This window comes from Dipteris shenzhenensis, chromosome 29 (genome assembly GCF_047967505.1).
Source record: "Dipteris shenzhenensis isolate YYH24624 ecotype China chromosome 29, Dip_SZ_1.0, whole genome shotgun sequence".
Classification (NCBI taxonomy): domain Eukaryota; kingdom Viridiplantae; phylum Streptophyta; class Polypodiopsida; order Gleicheniales; family Dipteridaceae; genus Dipteris; species Dipteris shenzhenensis.
Genome location: NC_141624.1, coordinates 34,185,132 through 34,204,431, shown reverse-complemented (window position 1 = coordinate 34,204,431; position 19,300 = coordinate 34,185,132). Strand labels below are relative to the sequence as shown.

Below are 19,300 nucleotides of genomic sequence, written 5' to 3'. Positions count from 1 at the left end.
GCAATCCTCTGAATGGTGTGACACTGTATCCGGTAGGCTAGGGAGATCTCATCAATCTAAAATGCGTATCCTCCCTTTGTCAACCAAGCCACCATCCCCCAGGTGTAGTCTCTGTGTATGCTCTGCATGCGTGTCATGATTCTGACGACTCTCATCTAGATCCTCGCTGCGCTACGACAGCTCCATAGGCAGTGTGGGATAGTCTCCAGGACACCATCTGAGCAGCAGTCGCACTGCCCCTCCACTTGCATCTGCTTCAACCACGGGCCGATGGGCAAGCCTCCGTGGGCTACCAGCCAGAAGAAGTATGAAATCTTCCTCGGCAGAAGAAGTATGAAATCTTCCTCGGCCGCAAGCTGGACCACATCCGCATCCAAAACCTGGAGCGAACATCAACGGGGCACTCTCTGGGTCACCCAGTGTCTTTCCCTTGAGGGAGTCCACCTCAACGAGTCCATCTGAAGGCTCCTGCCAATCCATGTGGTGTAGGAAAATAAAGGCACCTCATCTATCGTCTTAGCTAGGCCGCCCCTGGAGGGCCAGAACCACTTCCCTGGGTCCCACTGGACCTCCCTCAGGGGTCTATCCTCCCATAGCCAAAGGCGCCATCGAGAGGCGTCGTGCTCTGAGATACTGGGATCAATGTGCCACTCCTTCCCCAAGCGTCCTACCACTCTGATCATCTGCCAATGTATTATATCAAGACTCCCATCCATCTCAGGGTCACTCCCAGTGAGTGGTTGAAGCAGGCCTCCAGGTCCTACGCGGAAGAAGCCGGGGTGCATGTTGCCGCTGCATCAAAATCCTCAAGGGAACACTAGTACGGGAAAATTGCCCCAACCATCTGCTGTCTCTCCAAATGTGAAGTCCTTCCCACCAGGACTCAGGAATGGCTAGGTCAATCTCGCCCATCCGCTGCCCTGCCCCTCTCAAATGCGCTAGGGCGTCAAGCCTCGCCTTTGCCTCCATAGGTAGTCTGCTCCAACGACCAAAAGACCTTGCTGGACCATTGTCCCATTGTGTCCAGCCAATGTGAGTCCGCTGCCCAAGCATACGTCCCTCTTGATCTCTGACCTCTAGGTGCCACATAAGGGGCTGGCGCTCAAACTCCTCTCTGCATCTGGGCGGAGCACGGATGAGGCCCCTTGCTAGTCTCTGCCAAACCCTGTGGAGGCTCCTCTTCAAGGGGGAGCCCTTCCTCGTAAGGAGGGCCTCTGAGAAGATCCATCTATGTGAAGGCTGCCACTGTCCCCCAGTGCGTGGGGTGTTCCTCAGAAGCCCTGTCTGTAAGAGGAGCTTCCAAGACTCGGCACCTGGGGTGAGGCCACGAACCACCAACTTGCCCAGAAGGGCCCTGCTCTGCATCTCCGGATCAATGATACCCAAGCCTCCCAGTGCCTGCGGCATGATCACCGTCTGCCAAGCTACTCGAGCCCTAGTGTTCCTCGTGCCATCTGAACTTGCCCAAAGGAAGTTTCATACCAACCGTCGGAGCTGCCCAATGCATCCTCTGTGCCAACAGGAGGCAATATACCAGGCAGGTTTGCCACTAAGGTGTGACCTACGAGGGAGAGTTTGACCGAGCTCCAATAGAGAAGCTTGCATCGAACACACTCAAGGACCGGGGCAATCTACTGCTCTGCTGAGATGTCAATACCCACCTGGCATCCGAGGTATCTCGCTGTCTGGCCCTGTGGTATCCATGTGAAACCAAAGTCACTCCCTCACTCATGGATCTCCTGTGTCTCCTCAAAGTGTTGAGACTAGGCATCTCCAGGGGTGGCTGGCCAACCAGCTCCCACGCAGCAAGGGGGGCCAGAGGGGGTAGGCTGGCCGACCAGCCAGGCTTTGGCCGACCAGCTGGTCGGCCCAGTTGGCTGACCGACCAGGCTGGTCGGTCTAGGCAATCTGGCCGACTCCCCCCTGGCCTTCCCTATAAAAGGGACTCCTTCCCTTCACTTCCCTTACTACTCCCTGCAGCTCCTCAAGGCCCAAGTACACAGCCTGCTCCTGACCATCCCCTCAGAGCCCCCTCTCAGCTGCTCAGTTGGCTGCCCACACTCCCGCAGCAGATCTTCCCTCTTCAGGGCTCCTGCCTCCTCGCACAGGCCTCTACAGTTCCCTTTGTTCGAAGGTTCCTGCCTCTTCACCCAGGCTCCTTCAGCCTCCTCTTCTCTAGGCTCTTGCCTCCTCAGTTCAGGCTCCTCTAGCCTCTTCACTCCAGGCCCCTGCCTCTTCGCTTCAGGCTTCTCCTGCCTCCGTGCTCTCAGGCTGCAGCCTTCTTGTGCCCCCCTTCTGATGTTTCAGCTTAGCCTCTTCTGCAGCCTCCTTGTGCTCCCTTTCCTCTGCTTCAGTTCAGCCTCTCCTGCAGCTCCTGTTTTCTTATCTTATTCAAGATATCTTGTATTTCAGTTGCTGCCCTGGTTTAAGGGCTGAGTTACAGCAGATCAGTTGTGGCACATTTTGTTATCTCTAGTGTTCTCTGTGTGGTTCTATAATTTCAGTTTGTTTGCATCTTCCGCTGCCATTTTTAATATGGTATCAGAGCACCAGGATACTCTCTGATCTGGGAACTTATATTGATGAAGTTGAAGAAGTTTGTCCTCGTCAGCAACTCTCTTTCCCACTGACTACAGAGCTCTCTTCTTCCCCCCCTATATATATATTTTTTTGCTGCCTGTCGGCAGCCCTGTTCTAGACCTTGATCTTTTCTTCAGCCCCTTGTTGCTGTCCACTCCCTGGTTTTAGTTATGGCTGATGAAACAAAGGATTCTACTCCGGATCTTCGCGTTTCCCCTATGTCCAGTTTCTTTCAAGAGTCTGACAAGCCTGTACGTATTCCCACTCTTCCTACATTTCCAGATGCTCGGCAGTTAGATGGGACCAACTATTCTCTTTGGAAAATTCAGATGGCGTCTGTATTGGAATCTTATGATCTTGCTGAGTTTGTTGATCCCGGGATCCCTCGTCCGTCACCTGAGGAGGAGCCACATGCTTCTCTTATCTGGGATAAATTGAATGCTCGTGTACGCTCGTTCATCTTTCTCAATTGTCAACCAGGGGTTCTCAATCATATCAAGCATCTTACTTCTGCACGTGCTATTTGGGAATTTCTTGATGGCATGTATCTTCGCGTCACTCCCATGAAACGTATTTCCTTGGAAGTTCAGCTTCGTCGCCTCGATCCGGCTACTTCCCCTTCCATACGGGACCACATCAACAAAATGCAGAGCATGCATCAGGACATTCTCCATGCAGGCAAGGCTATCTCCTCCGAAGATATGGCTATTACTCTCTTATCTCATGTTATTACTGACAGTCGATATGCAGCATTCTATTCTTCTCTTATTACCTCTGGCCGCCTCAGCACCATCACTTGGGAGGAACTTGTCCCCATGATGATGGATCAGGAGGAACAGTTCACTAAAACCTCTGATGGTTCTTCTGAGGCTCTTGTGGCCCACCGTCCCAAATCACGATCCAAGAATGCCCCGTCCTCTGCCAATAACTCATCTCCTTCAGATCCCTCCACCAGTGACCGTCCTGCTCCCAAAGGTAATTGCAATCACTGTGGCACTCCTGGCCATTATTGGCACAATTGTCCCTACCGTAAACACAAACGAGCTGACGCACCCCTGGCCGCTGCGGCTGATGCTTCCCTTACCCCCACTCCTGCATTTGTTCACCTTGAGCTCTTGAATTCGGTACCCCTTCCTGCAACAGAGTCATTGGCTCTCCATAGCTCCGATGCTCGTGAATGGATTGTTGATAGTGGGGCCTCTCGGCATATGACCCCCTCCTCCTCGCTGCTCCAGGATCTCACTCCTCATTCTGGTCGTGTCTGCATCGGCGATAAGCACTCTATTCCTGTTCATTCAGAGGGCTCTCTTGATATTATTCCTGATGGCAAAGGGGGTAAACACTCTTCTCGTGTTCTTTATGTTCCGTCTCTCGGCTTTCATCTCCTTTCGGTTCATCAGATTTGTCAAAACAATATGAAGGTTGAGTTTGAAGCGGCCTCTGTTACCATCCGCGATCGTGCTACTGGACAGCCGGTTTGGACCGGCCATTCTACTAATGGTATCTACAAGCTTGTCGCCCTTCCCTCCCTTACAGGAACCTCTCTTGGCGACCTTTGGCATTATCGGTTTGGTCATCTACACATTGATGCTCTCCATCGTGCTTTCCGTGATCAGCTTGTCCTCGGCCTCCCTAACGTCGGCACTCGCCAAGGTCTCTGTCCCTCTTGTATATTGGGCAAACAACATCGCGAGCCGTTCGCCCATCATGCCTCTCGCCGTGCCACCGTTCCGCTTAGTCTTGTTCACCTCGACCTATGTGGCCCTATGCAGATTATGTCACTGGGGGGAGCCTCGTACTACATGCTCCTTGTTGATGACTTCAGTCGCTATTCATGGATCTATTTTCTTTCCCACAAGGATCTGGCTTTCAGTCGTTTCCAGACCTGGCTAGCCATGGTGGAAAAAGAATCCAATCACTCTCTCAAAATTCTTCGTGCTGATAAAGGTGGTGAGTTCACCTCTCTCGAGTTTGATCGGTTCTTGAGTAGTCATGGTGTCAAACGGGAATTTGCCAACACAGGTACCCCTTCTGATAATGGCGTGGTTGAACGTAAACATCGTACCGGCGTTGAAATGGCTCGGACCATGCTAACTCACAGTCAACTCCCTCAGTCTCTCTGGGCCGAGGCCATGATGACCGCCATCCATACTCTTAACCGCTCTCCGACATCAGCAACCCCAGGCATGACCCCTTATCAGGCTTACTATGGATCTAAGCCCGATGTTTCCCATTTTCGGGTATTTGGCTGTGATGCTTATGTTCATATTCCTAAATCTGATCGTGGAAAGCTTGATCCTAAGTCCCACAAGCTCTTGTTCGTAGGCTACAACTCCGTCTCCACTGGATATCGCCTCTATGATCCTCGCTGCCGCATTATCTCCGTGAGCAGGATGTCCTTTTGTTCCTCGTCCCTCACACCGTTCCGTAATTGGTGTCCGGTGGATATTCAAAACAAAATACGCCTCTGATGGTTCTGTCGACAAGTATAAAGCTCGGCTGGTGGCTAAAGGCTATGCCCAACGACCCGGCATCGACTATGGGGAGACCTTTGCACCTACCGCCCGGATGAGCACCATCCGAACGATCCTTGCTCTTGCAGCCCACCATCATTGGCCCATCTTTCAAATGGACGTCAAATCTGCATTTTTGAATGGTGATCTTCATGAAGAGGTATATGTGGATCAGCCACCCGGCTTCATTAATTCTCGTTCTCCTTTCATGGTCTGTCGCCTTCGCAAGGCCCTCTACGGTCTCAAGCAAGCTCCTCGGGCCTGGAATCAGCGTATTGATACCTTCTTCTGTCGCCAAGGACTTCTTCGCTCTCTGGCTGATCCCAATCTTTATCTTTTTCATGAAGGACAGCTTCATACCTTCATCATCCTTTATGTGGATGATCTAATCCTTACTGGGAGTCATACCAATCATATCCTTGCCATTAAAGTTGCTCTTCAAACTGAATTTGAGATGACGGATATGGGCCTTCTCCATTTTTTCTTGGGTCTTGAGATTTGGCAGACTAAGAGGGGGTATTTTGTCTCTCAGCAACGCAATGTTCACGAGCTCCTCGAAACTTTCCACATGGCTGACTGTCGGCCCATCACTTCTCCCATGGATCCCAACTCTAAACTCTCTGCTTCTGGGTCCACTGCTTATCCTGATGCCTCCCTCTACCGCCAGCTTGTTGGATCTCTTCTCTGGCTACTTGACACTCGACTGGATCTCGGCTTCTCTGTCGGCACCCTCAGTACCTTCATGCAAACCCCTTCGCTTTCTCATTGGCAAGCTGCTTGACGTCTCCTCCGCTATCTTCAGGGGACCTCTACTTTCGGGCTCTTATATACTGCCGGTGGTTCCTCTCCTTCCCCGCTCACTCTTCGAGGTTGGAGTGACTCCGATTGGGCTGGCGACCCCGATTCTCGCCGCTCTACCACGGGCTATGTTTTCTCCTTTGGCTCTGCGGCTATCTCCTGGTCCAGTAAACGCCAACCCACGGTCGCCCTATCTTCCACCGAGGCTGAGTATCGGGCTATGTGTAGTGCCACCTGTGAGGCTGTGTGGCTTCGGCGCCTTCTTCTCGATTGTGGTTTTCAGCAACCCACTCCTACCACACTTTTTTGTGACAATCAAAGCTGTATTGCCCTTGCTCGCAATTCGGTTTTCCATGCTCGGACAAAACACATTGAAATTCAGTACCACTACACGCGAGAGAAGGTTCTTGACGGTACCATTGTGCTCCTATTCAGCACCACTTCCGACAACGTCGCCGACATATTTACCAAACCTGTTTCTCCTCCCCTTCTCCAACGTCATACCAGCTCTCTGGGTCTTGTGCCACACCCTGGAGCTGAGAGGGGGTGTTGAGACTAGGCATCTCCAGGGGTGGCTGGCCAACCAGCTCCCACGCAGCAAGGGGGGCCAGAGGGGGTAGGCTGGCCGACCAGCTGGTCGGCCCAGTTGGCTGACCGACGAGGCTGGTCGGTCTAGGCAATCTGGCCGACTCCCCCCTGACCTTCCCTATAAAAGGGACTCCTTCCCTTCACTTGCCTTACTACTCCCTGCAGCTCCTCAAGGCCCAAGTACACAGCCTGCTCCTGACCATCCCCTCAAAGCCCCTTCTCAGCTGCTCAGTTGGCTGCCCACACTCCCGCAGCAGATCTTCCCTCTTTAGGGCTCCTGCCTCCTCGCACAGGCCTCTACAGTTCCCTTTGTTCCAAGGTTCCTGCCTCTTCACCCAGGCTCCTTCAGCCTCCTCTTCTCTAGGCTCTTGCCTCCTCAGTTCAGGCTCCTCTAGCCTCTTCGCTCCAGGCCCCTGCCTCTTCGCTTCAGGCTTCTCCTGCCTCCGTGCTCTCAGGCTGCAGCCTTCTTGTGCCCCCCTTCTGCTGTTTCAGCTTAGCCTCTTCTGCAGCCTCCTTGTGCTCCCTTTCCTCTGCTTCAGTTCAGCCTCTCCTGCAGCTCCTGTTTTCTTATCTTATTCAAGATATCTTGTATTTCAGTTGCTGCCCTGGTTTAAGGGCTGAGTTACAGGAGATCAGTTGTGGCACATTTTGTTATCTCTAGTGTTCTCTGTGTGGTTCTATAATTTCAGTTTGTTTGCATCTTCCGCTGCCATTTTTAATACAAAGCCCGTGAAGAAGCCTATGGATTTCGTCCAGTTGATCCGTGCGCCCGACACAAGAGATAGCCAAGGCGCCTCTGACTCTCTCTAGACTCGCTATGGTGCCCTCAACATACAAGGCTGTGTCATCTGCAAACTCCGAGTCAAGGAGCTCCTCTTGCTGTCTAATTGAGAGCCTCAACCGTGTGAGACCCGCCACCTGTGACCTCAAGTAGTAGCCCAGAGCCTCCGCTACAAACAAGAAGAGGAAGGGAGCTAGGGGGCAGCCCTGGCGGACTGAGCGAGAGAGAGGAAAGGCCTCGCCTGTGTGTCCTCCGACATATAGCGCTGAAACTCCTTTGACCCATCGGTCTGAGAAACCCAATCTCCTCATAGTGCCCTCGAGGAAAGACCACTCCACCTTGTCATAGGCCTTCTCGAAGTCCAGGAGAAGGATGGCAAGTGGCTGTGACTCCTCCCTGTACCAATCCATTGCCTCCCAGAATGTGAAGATGTTGTCCAGGATGCTGCGCTCCTGGACAAACCCAGTCTGTGTGTCATGGATGATGTCGGTAAGATGGGGCCGTAACCGCAAACTCAAGACCTTGGCGCGGATCTTGTATGCAGTATCAAGCAAAGTGATCGGCCTCCACTGTCGGATATCTGATCTATCTCCCCCTTTCGGGATCAAACAAATCCACTCTTGCGCAAGGACTGAGGGAGAAGGCTTGTGTCGAAAATCTCTAGGGAAGCTAAACGGAAAGGGGTGGAGATAATCTCCCAAAGGTTCCGGAAGAAGGCCGGAGTCAAGCCATCCTCCCTCGGGCATTTCTAGGTCGGGAGAGCCTTGAGGGCTTCCCAGAGCTCCTCATCTGTGAAAGGCTCCTCAAGTCTGCTGCATAGGTTCCGCGAGACTACTGTTGGAACGTGATCCCAAACTAGCTCTCGGGCCACAAGACCGGTTGGGATCATCCTCTCTGTCTGAAAGAGCTGGCTATAGAAACCGGTGGTCATGTCAAGAATCTCCTACAGGTTAGTGTGCATGATACCCTGCGAGTCGCGGAGATGCTGTAGATGTGTGTCAGTCAATTGGGGCCCAATGGTCTGAAAGAACTGCTTCGTCATCCTATCCCCTTGCTGTACCCATGAGGTTGGGAGGAATGATAGGAGAACTCAGCCCGCCGCAGCTCCGTGTCCTAAAGCTCGAGACGAGCGCTCTCCAATCTATCATGAAGCCACTGAGACACTGGGTCCTGCTCCCTGAGCCTCTCGATGGAGGTGAGGTCTCTCCTCAAAGCCCACTCGTGCTCTTGAAGGGTTTTCCTCCGCCTGAGGGCGTGAGCCTGCAGCTCCATACTGCTCTTTTGAATCGCATCGGCAACCCACGCGGCCCAGCCCTCACTCGGTGCCATCTCGTGCTCCCAAATCTCTGCCATAACCTGCTGAATCTCCTCGTCCTGCAAGAGGTCCTCTGGGATGCGAATCCCCTTCTGGGGGAGACCTCGGCGGGGCTGATCCTAGTGAAGTACCACTGGAAAGTGGTCGGAAACTCACTATGGTTGAGCTCATGAGGACAGGGGAGTCGGGAACAAGGCTCTCCTGTGGGTGGGTGCCTGTCTTAGAAAGACTGACTTGTGTGATTTTGCCGAGGGTTTGGAGGGCGAGTAGTCAGTGTTTGTGCGGTGTCATACTAGGGTGGATACCGGCTCAGTACCGATCTTCCGTGCCCACTTCATCATGAAGGAGGCTTCCACCCCGAACAAATCTGCACACGTCTGGAGGGGCGAGGAGTGTGCTTGGTCCACCTTTGCCTCCATCGGCAATCTGATAACTCCCGTCGCTAAACCACACATCGGCTCCTCCTACGTGAAGCTCAGCTGAAAGTTCACCTCCGCGCCATGGGCGTACCAAATATCTAGTCCCTGTGGTCCCATCCACTCGTCCATCATGAGCATAACCTAATTACCCAAAATAGCATCAAACACGTCCAGGGACCACTTCTCCAACCTTGTGGAGGCAAACAAAAATCTCCAAATGGGGTGTGTCTGAGATCCCACTGCATTGATCAAGCCCCCCTTGCGGGGTTGAAGGACCATGAGCGTGATCTCCAATGGTAGAGGGTATGAGTCCGGAATCTCCAGATAGTTCCAAGGTCCTAACCTTCGAAAGTCCCGTGGTAAGGGACGCCCAAGCTGGAGGTTGGGAGCTGCTGGCCGGGGGGATGAGCCTCGTCTCTCAGGATCCCTCTCTAAGCGGATCTGTTGTTGCGATGAGGCAGCAGAAGGGGCGGTCGTCGTTCCCTTGCCTGATGGCAGGGGTATCGAAGCGGAAGAAGCTACTACTGAAGCGGAGAGGGGAGCGGCAGGAGAGAGAGAGGTCGAGACGCGGGGGACAGAGGGCGGGGGGCGGGTGGTGAGAGATCATCGGAGGAAGGGGGAGAAGAGGAGGAGGGAAAAGGGTGACCTCAAGCCCCTCCGCTGATCAGGCTTGCCAGGGCTCTAGATTGGCTCCTCCGCAGCCCTCGTCGGGCTAGCGACTGCAGCTTCTGCCATCGCCGCATCTAGAGCTCTTGGGGCTCTCTGCTATTGCAAGGGTGGGCGCAGAGGCTAGACTTCCGAAGCTGGAGGATCGGTTGGATGGCAGAGGCTCCCGCTTTTGGGGGGGGCTCTTGCTGTTCCTCTTTCGAGGCCTCTCAGTCAACCGTGTTCCTCTCCCTGTGGTTGGCCCTCTGTCTGCGGCGTTTGCGGGCCTACTTGCTTGTTTTCTTATTCTTTTTAACCTGTGTACAATTCTTTTTCGAGGGGGTAACCCATGGGGTCTGAGACTCCTGCTGCTCCTGCCTGAGAGGGCGCTGAACTCGGGCCTGCTGACTCTGCCTACTCTGTGGAGGAGGGGGAGGAGGCACGCGAGGGAGGCCACGGGGGCAATCTTTGGCGAGGTGGCCCATCTGTTTGCATTGAAGACACTGGCCTAGTAACCCGGAGATCTCCACCCTCTGGCGAAGTGTGCCCCCTTCCAGGGTCTCGAGAAGGATCAACTTTGGGAGGGACTCCGGGCTCTCCACCACCAGTCTGATCCTGGGGACTCCATCATTTGCTAGAACGGAGGCGGTCGTCTCTGGCAGGGACTCTAGCATCGTGCCAAATGCCCGGCCAATGGAAGGGAGGATGGCTCGATACTCCTTGGGGAGCCCTAGGAAACGGAGTGTAACCGAAAACCGTGGAACATCGTGTGTCGTATCCATGTCCTCCATTGTGAACCCATGATACCAAGGAAAGAGGTAGACAAGGTGCGGGCCAAGGAGTATGGGGCTCTGCTCCACAAGTGTCGAGGCGGTGTCAGGGGAGCTCAGCTCGATGAGGAAAACGCCTAGTCCATAGATGGTGACCTCCTGGATGTGGTCGCCCTCTAATGTTAAGCTCACCTGGATCCACTCTCGCACCTGTCTCCGTGTAGGCGTGAGGCCCACAATTCTGCCAAGCGCCTTGTCCTGGAGGGACTAAACTACCTATTGTACCTGTTGCTTGTCAGTTGGGGAAATAAGAACCTTGACGGTTGTGGGAGTCGAGGGTGCTGCCATAGAGCCCCTCTGGCCAGACCACAGGTTGCCACCAAGATTTTCTTTCATCGTAACAAACACGAAAGCTCCCGCTACAGGGAGGCAAATGAAAAAGAAAAGAAAGAACGAGGAGGTGAGGCGAGGCGGAAAGGTGGAGGAGAGAGAAAGGGAGGGCGGCAGGGAAAGTAGAGGGGAGGAGAGGAAGGAGGGAGAGGAGGAGGAGAAATGAAGAGGAGGAAGGAGGGCGGGAGAGGCGGGAGAAGAGGAGGAGGGGGGAGGTGGAGTGGCGAGGGGGGTGCACTGACGGGAGGAGGGCAGAAAGACGGGAGGAAGTGCAGGGCGGCAAGGAGGGGGAGTGGAAGGCAAGGAGGCGGAAGGAGGGCGGAAGGAGGGGTGGAGCAGAGGAGAAGGCAGGGCGGGGGGCGGAGCAAGGGGCAGCGGCACGGGGTAGAAGGCAGGGCAGGGGAGAAGGCAGGGCAGGGAGCAGCAAGGGGAGGAGGCGCGGGGCGGGGGCAAGGTGGGGGGCAGAGGTGGAGCGGGGAGGGCAGGGCAGAGCAGAGAGGAAGGAGGGGCGATAAAGAGCGAGGGCGAGGGCGAGGCAGGGAGGAGGGGCGATGAAGAGGAGGGGGCAGCGGATGGAGCAGACAAGAGCCGCGGGCAGCAGGGGGAGCTCACGGAGCAGCTGCTCCATTCCTTGTTCTAATGTATATATATTAGAGTTAATACCCACGTGGTGCATTTTTTAACCCCCTAATTCAAAAACTAGGACTCGAGGTGGAGCACGGGGGCTCGAGTCTAGAGATAGCCAGCAGATAGGAGAAGTACCTTGTGGTAAGATCAGAGGACCACACCATTGGTGGGACTCTGGATCTATCTCTTTTGTATTGTGTCCATAGTTTTGGACGGAAATATATTATTTTGGTGGTTTCTCTATCTGGCTGGTTCATTGTCTATTGATGAGTCTGCACATCTATTTTATGCACATAAGTTAAGAACTTTGTGATTCCACACCCCACACACACACAGTGTGAGCTCCTGGGCATTACTATGAGTCTTCCACTGTGCGTACCCTCTGTTGGGTCATTTCTAACATTGTATCAGAGCCCAAGTAGGAGGCTCACAGGTGGGGGAGCCTCCTACTTGATTCAGAAGCTCTAGGGAATCGACTTCCACGACTGGAGGATTGTGCCCTTGCGAGAAGGAGGGTGAGTTAGGTTCAGTTAGGTGTGTTCAAAGTTCTGGTCTACTGAAAATTGAGTTTGGTTGACTTTGCTGTGTGGTATAAATAGCAAAGATGTCGACCTCAATAGCCTCTTTAGCCCTTGCTCTCCCTTCCTCCTCCCCCAGTTTTCTCTCATTCACTATCCCTAACTTTGAAGAGTCTGGGAAACTAGACAGGACCAACGACCTGATCTAGAAAGTGAAGATCCGAAGTCATTTAGTGGCTTGGAAGTTGCGGAAGCTAACCACGGGAGTGGAGGCGAAGCCGGAGGACAAGTAGACAGAGAGGAGCTCGAAGCTTGGGAAGACAGAGATGCCCATGCCCTGGCATTAATCATAGGGACTATGGCGGACTCTGTTCTTCCACATATCCAGATGGCCGAGACGTCGGTAGAGGCGTGGGTCACTCCGAAGAATCTGTACGAGACGGACAACACCTCTCGGATTTTGCTTCTTCAGCATCAACTCTACAATCTTGATATGGAAGAAGGAGATATGGTACATAGCCACTTGACGAAGGTCAAGGTGGTGAGGGATCAGTTGGCAGCAGTTGGTCAGAAGACAGACTCATGCCATTTGGCTACTGAGGAGACTACCTCGGAGTTTCAAGAGCTTTGTTGCGATTGTGACAGCAGGACAAAGGACCAAACCTCTGACGTTTGAGGAGTTGGGTCCACTACTGCTACAGGAGGAAGCTCGAGAGAAGCTCTATAACAAGGACAAAGACGACAAGGCGATGCTGGCAAAGGATTACGCTAGTAAAGGAAAGGGCAAGCCTAAGGGTGGCAAGTCCAAGAAAGACGACTCTGATGACGAGGAGACTTCCAAGAGGAGGAAGAAGAAGTGCTTCTACTGTGATACGCCAGGACATTTTGCAAAGGACTGCTGAAAGAAGAAAAAATAAAAAGGAGTCCGACTTAGATTTAGAGGGAGAGGCCAAAGCAAATGTGGTGATCAAAGAGTTGTTCCTGGTGACATCACCGAGTGTTACCGAGGTCATATATGTTGACCAAGAAATCACAATGAGGATGTCTGACATAGAGATGTGGGTCGACGAGGAGTCAGATGCCTTTGTGAAGATGAAGGACAGCATGGAGCGCTTGGTACCTTCCAGGTGCGTGGCTGTTGACACTAACACGAGGGTGGATTCCATGGAAGGCCCTAGGGTCTCATGGTCAGATGGATGCTGTACTTCAAAAGGGGATAGTAAAGGATTACACATGCTCTTGGTGGGTGCCTCATTGAAGTACAGGGTTTGCTTTCAGAGCAAACACACAGGCAATACAATAGTCTGGTATGTACTTGATATTTTGCATTTGAGCCTTTATAACATGCTGTGGAGAGACTCTGCTCTTCAGTTGTCCCAAGTGATACGAGATTGGAAGGAATTGGCCTTCTTCAAAGGCAGAAGGGGAAGTATTGGTGCTTCTTCAAATCTCGGACACAGATTGCTAGAAGGTGATGGACAAAGAGTACTGAAGCCAGAAGAGTACCTGCTTGAGAACTCAGCGAGAGTTCATGGTCCAGGTTATCTGGAAATCATTGGTTGCAGACTTTGCTAAAGGAAGGACGGGTTGAAACAGACCCTCAGAGCATGGTGCCTAGAACACTCTAGGTTGTTCACTCATTATAAGGGGGACGTTTGGAAGATTGTGATGGCTGGATTGCTCGAGTTCGAAGACGGGAACGTGACTGAAGGAGGTGGTGCCAGGAGGTGCTACTAGAGATGGACTTGTGTACCAGGATGGTGTGCAGAACCAGACCTGGTGGAGCAGGAGCCACTGGATGGAAAGCCAAGAAGAGAACATCGTCATCAACGTGTTGGCATTGGGCCGAGATGTGTCGGTGAGAGGGGGTGTTGGAAAGGTCACCTCCCCAACTGTAAGCCCCCATATGAGGAGAGCATGGGGGAGGTAGATTAGGGGATATTGGGGCTGCCACATGGGCAGCACACAGAAAGGGCAGAGGCTGCCACATGGGCAGCACACAGTCTGCCATGTGGGCAGCTGTTAAAGCAAGAATCCATGGGCTTGCAAAAGAGGCGCTGCAACAGGACTGCTCCTAACTAACATTAAACACTACTAAGTTTAGTAGAATTTGCAGGAAAGTTTAAAGTAGTGTAGTACCTTATGTTTAGGAAAAGGGTAGGAGAGGAAGATCATGGGCTGGATTTTCAACAGGGACTTGTTGATGGGATATCTCAAGGTGTATGCCCCAGGCACACCTTGGGTTCTATGTGTGTGCTAGAGGCACAGTTAGGTGCCCATAAGCACTGTTAGGTGGTGGTAGATGCCACATAGGATGATTGAGAGATTCTAGGAGCTGATTGAGGAGATGATTGAGGAGATGATTGTGGAGCTTGGTGGCTCATGTAGAGGTGCCTACGTATGGACCTCACCTTTCTTCATTCTATAAGCAAGCAAGCATTCTCTCATTTCGTGTTCAGCTTCATGCTTTCCTTTCACTTCTTCAACACTTGTGAGGGGCTGCACAAGGACAGGAGGAAGTCAATCCTTTTTAGAATTCAGCTTTGTATTGAACTCTTGCTGTATATTCTATTTCAGTAATGAAGTACAAGTCATGAATGAATTGCCAAGTACAACTAGAGCCCTTATATAGGTATGGCCCAGGGTAGTACAAAGCAGTATTGCTTATGGGATTACCTCCTAGGATGCCACGTGGCAACTTATGGTATCCCCTTAAAAAAAGGATAAAAACACTTACAAGCCAATAAAGGCCTTTCTACTAACTTTAGCCTAAGTAAAAAGTAACCCTCTGCTACAATCCTCCCTCCTCAAATAGAAATTTGTCCTCAAATTTGAAAAGGCTGTAACCTGGACATACAATGCTCCTTGTAAACCTAAACAGCTCAATTCTGGTCATATCAGCTGAGCAATGAAGTTTCTCAGTCAAATACCTCCCTGTAGGCATGCTGATCTGTAAATGGATCAGATAATATTCCCAAAAATCAAGCAACCGGGTGGCAGAGCTATGCTGTCCAATATAACAGATCTGATCATAAAATCCAGTAAGACATGCTGATCTGAGAAAGGATAGCGAATGCTGGCTGCAACATGTCCATATTGGCATATAGCAAGAGAAAATCAGATCTGCTCATAAAGATGCAATTTTGGCCATAGAATTCAGCTAAGCAATTGAGGGTACTGCTCCACAATTATAGATGGCTGCCAAGAAGACTCCTTATCAGGTAGACCTCTCCATTTGATAAGATATTCCATGTAGGACTTGTTACTCAACACATGATCTCTAAATCCAAGGATCTTTTCAGGTATATACTCAATCTAGCCCTCTTCATCCATAGGAGGTAGCTCTTGCATAACTTGCTCCTTAGGCCGCAAATACTTCTTGAGAAGTGATACATGGAATACTTTGTGTATTCTAGAGGATGGTGGAAGCTCCAACTCATAAGCCACTTCCCCAACTTTCCTCAAAACCTTGTAAGGTCTATAATACCTATGAGCAAGTTTAACATTGGTGTTACCTTTCAAAGAAGCATGCCTAGACTTACGTAATCTGAGAAATACATAATCCCCTTCTTCAAAATGAATATCTCTTCTATACTCATCAGCATAATCCTTGATCCTTGTTTGGGCCCTTATCATATTATCTTTACATTGCTGTAATAAAGCAGTCATGTGAGCCAAATCATCCTTGGCTTGCTGGCGTTGATGGAACATGAGCTTTACAACCAAACATGGCTTCAAAAGGGCTCATACCAATTGAAGTGTGCTTGGTGGTATTATAACAAAACTCAGCTAGATGCAACCATTGGTCCCACGATGCTTGGGTCTCAAAGCAAAAATGCCTTAGATACTCTTCCAACCAGCGGTTAACCCTCTCTGTTTGTCCATCAGTTTGAGGGTGATCTACTATACTTGGGGTAAGAAGTGTTCCCATAGAAGTGAAAAGCTCTTGCCAAAAATGCCCCATGAACTTAGCATCATGATCACTCACAATTTCCTAAGGGAGTCCATGTAATTTAAACACATTCTCCATGAATTGCTTAGCCACCTTGGAAGCTGTAAATTGTGTCTTAGTAGGAATGAAGCGGGCAGCTTTAGTAAGTCTGTCAATAACCACAAAGATGCTGTTCCAACCCTTAGAGGTCACTGGTAGACCTGTAATAAAGTCCATGCTGATATGTGTCCATTTACCTTGAGGTATAGGTAGAGGTTGTAGTAGACCAGCTGGTCTCAGATTCAACTCCGTGTTTTGTTGACAGGGCTTACAGCTTTGAACATAAGCAAGAACATCCTTCCACAGCCCCTTCAGTAAAAACTCTGTTTTACCTTATCATACGTCTTGTTGAGGCCTATATGCCCAGCCATAGGAGACGAGTGAAATTCCTGCAAGATTAGCAACTTATAGGAGGAATTTTCAGTAAGAAATATTTTATCATTATACCACAAGAGCCCATTGTGCAACTTGAAATTGGGATACTGCTGACTGTCAGGATCTTGCAAGTCTTGGAACATAGCAGTTGCTTGAGGATCATTGAGATACTCTTCTTGAATGCCATGGATCCAATCTTTATAAACCTCAGTAATAGATGACAAAGTACAAGCCCATATCCTGGAAAGAGAATCTGCCACAATATTTTCTTTGCCCATCTTGTAATCTATGTCAAAGTCATAGTTTTGCACAATGGATAGCCATCTCCTTTGCTTGGTTGATAGAGAAGACTGAGATAGAAAATATATGAGAGTCTTACGATCAGTCTTGACCTTGAAATGGCTGCCATAAATGTAGTGGTGCCACTTTTTGATTGCATGAAGTATTGCCAACATCTCTTGGTCATAAATGTGGAAACTTGACTCCTTGTCATCCAATTTCCGACTTTCAAAGGCAATAACTCCATGACTCTGCTTTAGGACAGCTCCAATGCCCCTTCCACTAGCTTCAGCCTCAATTATAAAAGGTTGAGAGAAGTCAGGACATACCAAGATAGGCGCTGAAGTTAATGCCTCCTTTAATGCTTCAAAGCTCTTATTGGCACTGTCAGACCATTGGAAAGCATTCTTTTTTAGAAGATCACTGAGAGGAGCTGCCAATTTGGCAAAATGCCTTATAAATCTTTTATAAAATGATGCTAGACCAAGGAAACCTCTCAGCTGGGTGATATTCTGAGGTATAGGCCAATCCTTTACACACTTTACCTTGCTGGGACCCACCTTAATGCCACTACTGCTGACAATATGGCTCAAATATTCCACTTCTTCAGCCATGAAAGTGCATTTACTTGATTTGGCATACAACTGGTGTGTCCTCAATACCTCCAATACTTGTTGGACATGCAATAAATGCTCTTCTTTTGTTTTGCTGTAGATCAATATATCATCAAAGAATACCAACACAAATTTATAGAGGAAAGGCTGCAATACCTTGTTCATTAGGGCCTGGAAAGTTGCAGGTGCATTGGTTAGACCAAATGCCATCACTTTGAATTGATAAAGCCCACGTTCTATCCTGAAGGCAGTTTTATGTTCTAGGATCAATGCATAAAGTGCCTCACCATTGACTGCATTGCAGAGCGGCAAGGAGGTCTGAGTGAACCCACTGAAGCTTCATATGTTCATTTTTGAGTGCCGATGAAGCTATTTGGGGGGTATGCATTCTATTGATATTTTGTGGTTTTGTGGCGTTAGGTGAGGTCCCTACTTGCAATTTTTACTTTTCTTTTACTGATGATCATATCCCACGTGCGCGCAAACTTCGGGGTCTCTTCAGGATGCTTATTCCCTTCAGGCCCAATTGGAAGTCTTTTATTACTGTTTCTAGTTTTGAGTAGTAGCTGTTCCACTCTGGGACAGCTATGAATGTACATTCTTTTTATGAAAAGTTTCTTTTACACACAAAAAAAGTGTATGTGTGTATCGTTTTCTTACTGATGTCTGGACCTATGCGTGATGGAGTTTATGGTTTTCAACCTTATGAGTGACTAGCATGAGATTGAAACTGCACTATGTTTTGTTTTTAGAGGATGAGTTTGGGCATATTCTTGGATTCATATAAATGCTGAAGTACAATCTTAACATCAAGGTATGTATATTATACATGACCATGGTGGTGGTATTTTCTTGCAGAAAGCTGAAGCATTGAAGTCAAGTGAATGAAGTGATTTGAACTTCAAATTCTAAATCAAATCAGGCACAAGCAATAAGTCTTTGACATCTAAAAGGTTTTTTTTTTTGGACTATTCTGTTTACTTGCTATAGCTTAAAAAGCTTGTCTTTTGGGGTTATGTTGCCAAAATTTTATGCAGAAACCCTCATTATACCAATTATTGCATTCAGGTGAAAGTCTCCATCTTGATGCGGATTCCTTTCTCTGTCCAAAATGGCATTCAAAGCTCAGAAACATACTATGCTAATGGAAATTGCGGATAGCTTGCTGACCATGCATTGCTTTGTAATATCCTATAGCTTTTAATTCAACAACACGGTTCTCGCGGATATGAAAGGGGCTTGTCAGCAATTGAATTCAGGATACACACAATACATAGCTGTTAGTGCTTCACCTTGCAATTTTATTGTAGCACTTTGATCACCAAGGCTAGTGCCTATGGGTTTACAAGGGGAGGAAAATTGTTTAGGCTACTCTGACAGGAAAATAATAAGATATCATAGAGCATAGGCTTTCTTTAGTTGTAAAAGTATGGGCATAGCTATCTTTCCATATTAGTGGATATTGACACTGTTCCATATAAGATACGAAAAAAGCATCGGATAATTGCTGGACAAAAGCAAGATATAAGGTATTATCTGAAATTTGTAAAATCCAATTGGGCAAAAAACGTATAGAGAGGAATTTGGTGGGAGTCCAAGATTAAATGTAAGCATAGCTCCTAAAATATCTAGGTACATGTCACTAAATGCCCTTTTCCCTTGAAAAAGGGCTTAGGAAATGATAAAATTTCTATGAAATATGACTTGAGAGACACTTAACTTGTTATTATCAGTGTTCATTTCAGCTTCAGAAATATTGAAATCATGGCAATAGAAGCATATCATGTCACTTTTCATGTAATTCTTAAGAGACAAAGTGGACACATGGACCCTTATTTATGAACAAGGACAACTAGTGTTTAATGAGATTTCATTAATAGGAAGACGAGCTTTGGACTTTGTAGACCTTTTCATGAGAATGTTCAAAAGAAATCATACACGATACTTTGGCAATGTTGACGTTATTTCTTGTGGAGATTTCTATCAAGAAAACCCAATAAAAGACTCATGGCCATTTCAACTAGAAAAAGACACATTATAAACAATGGCAAACATAGACTGGCTAATAAAAACAACTATGCTATGAACTAAACAAAC

General features: G+C 49.4%; 1 protein-coding gene across 3 annotated transcripts in view; it reads left to right on the top strand.

Annotated features, from left to right (window-relative positions):
- The window catches only part of LOC147882747 (uncharacterized), a 33,912-nt gene extending 15,004 nt beyond the window's left edge, over positions 1 to 18,908 (top strand). For all 3 annotated transcript variants that reach the window (XM_087400877.1, XM_087400879.1, XM_087400878.1), the window contains 2 exons: positions 18,062 to 18,156; positions 18,272 to 18,908. In XM_087400877.1, coding sequence (XP_087257003.1) covers positions 18,062 to 18,091 — 30 coding nt within the window. In that variant the 3' untranslated portion in view covers positions 18,092 to 18,156; positions 18,272 to 18,908. The remainder of the gene's footprint in view (positions 1 to 18,061; positions 18,157 to 18,271) is intronic.
- The last annotated feature ends 392 nt before the right edge of the window (positions 18,909 to 19,300 follow it).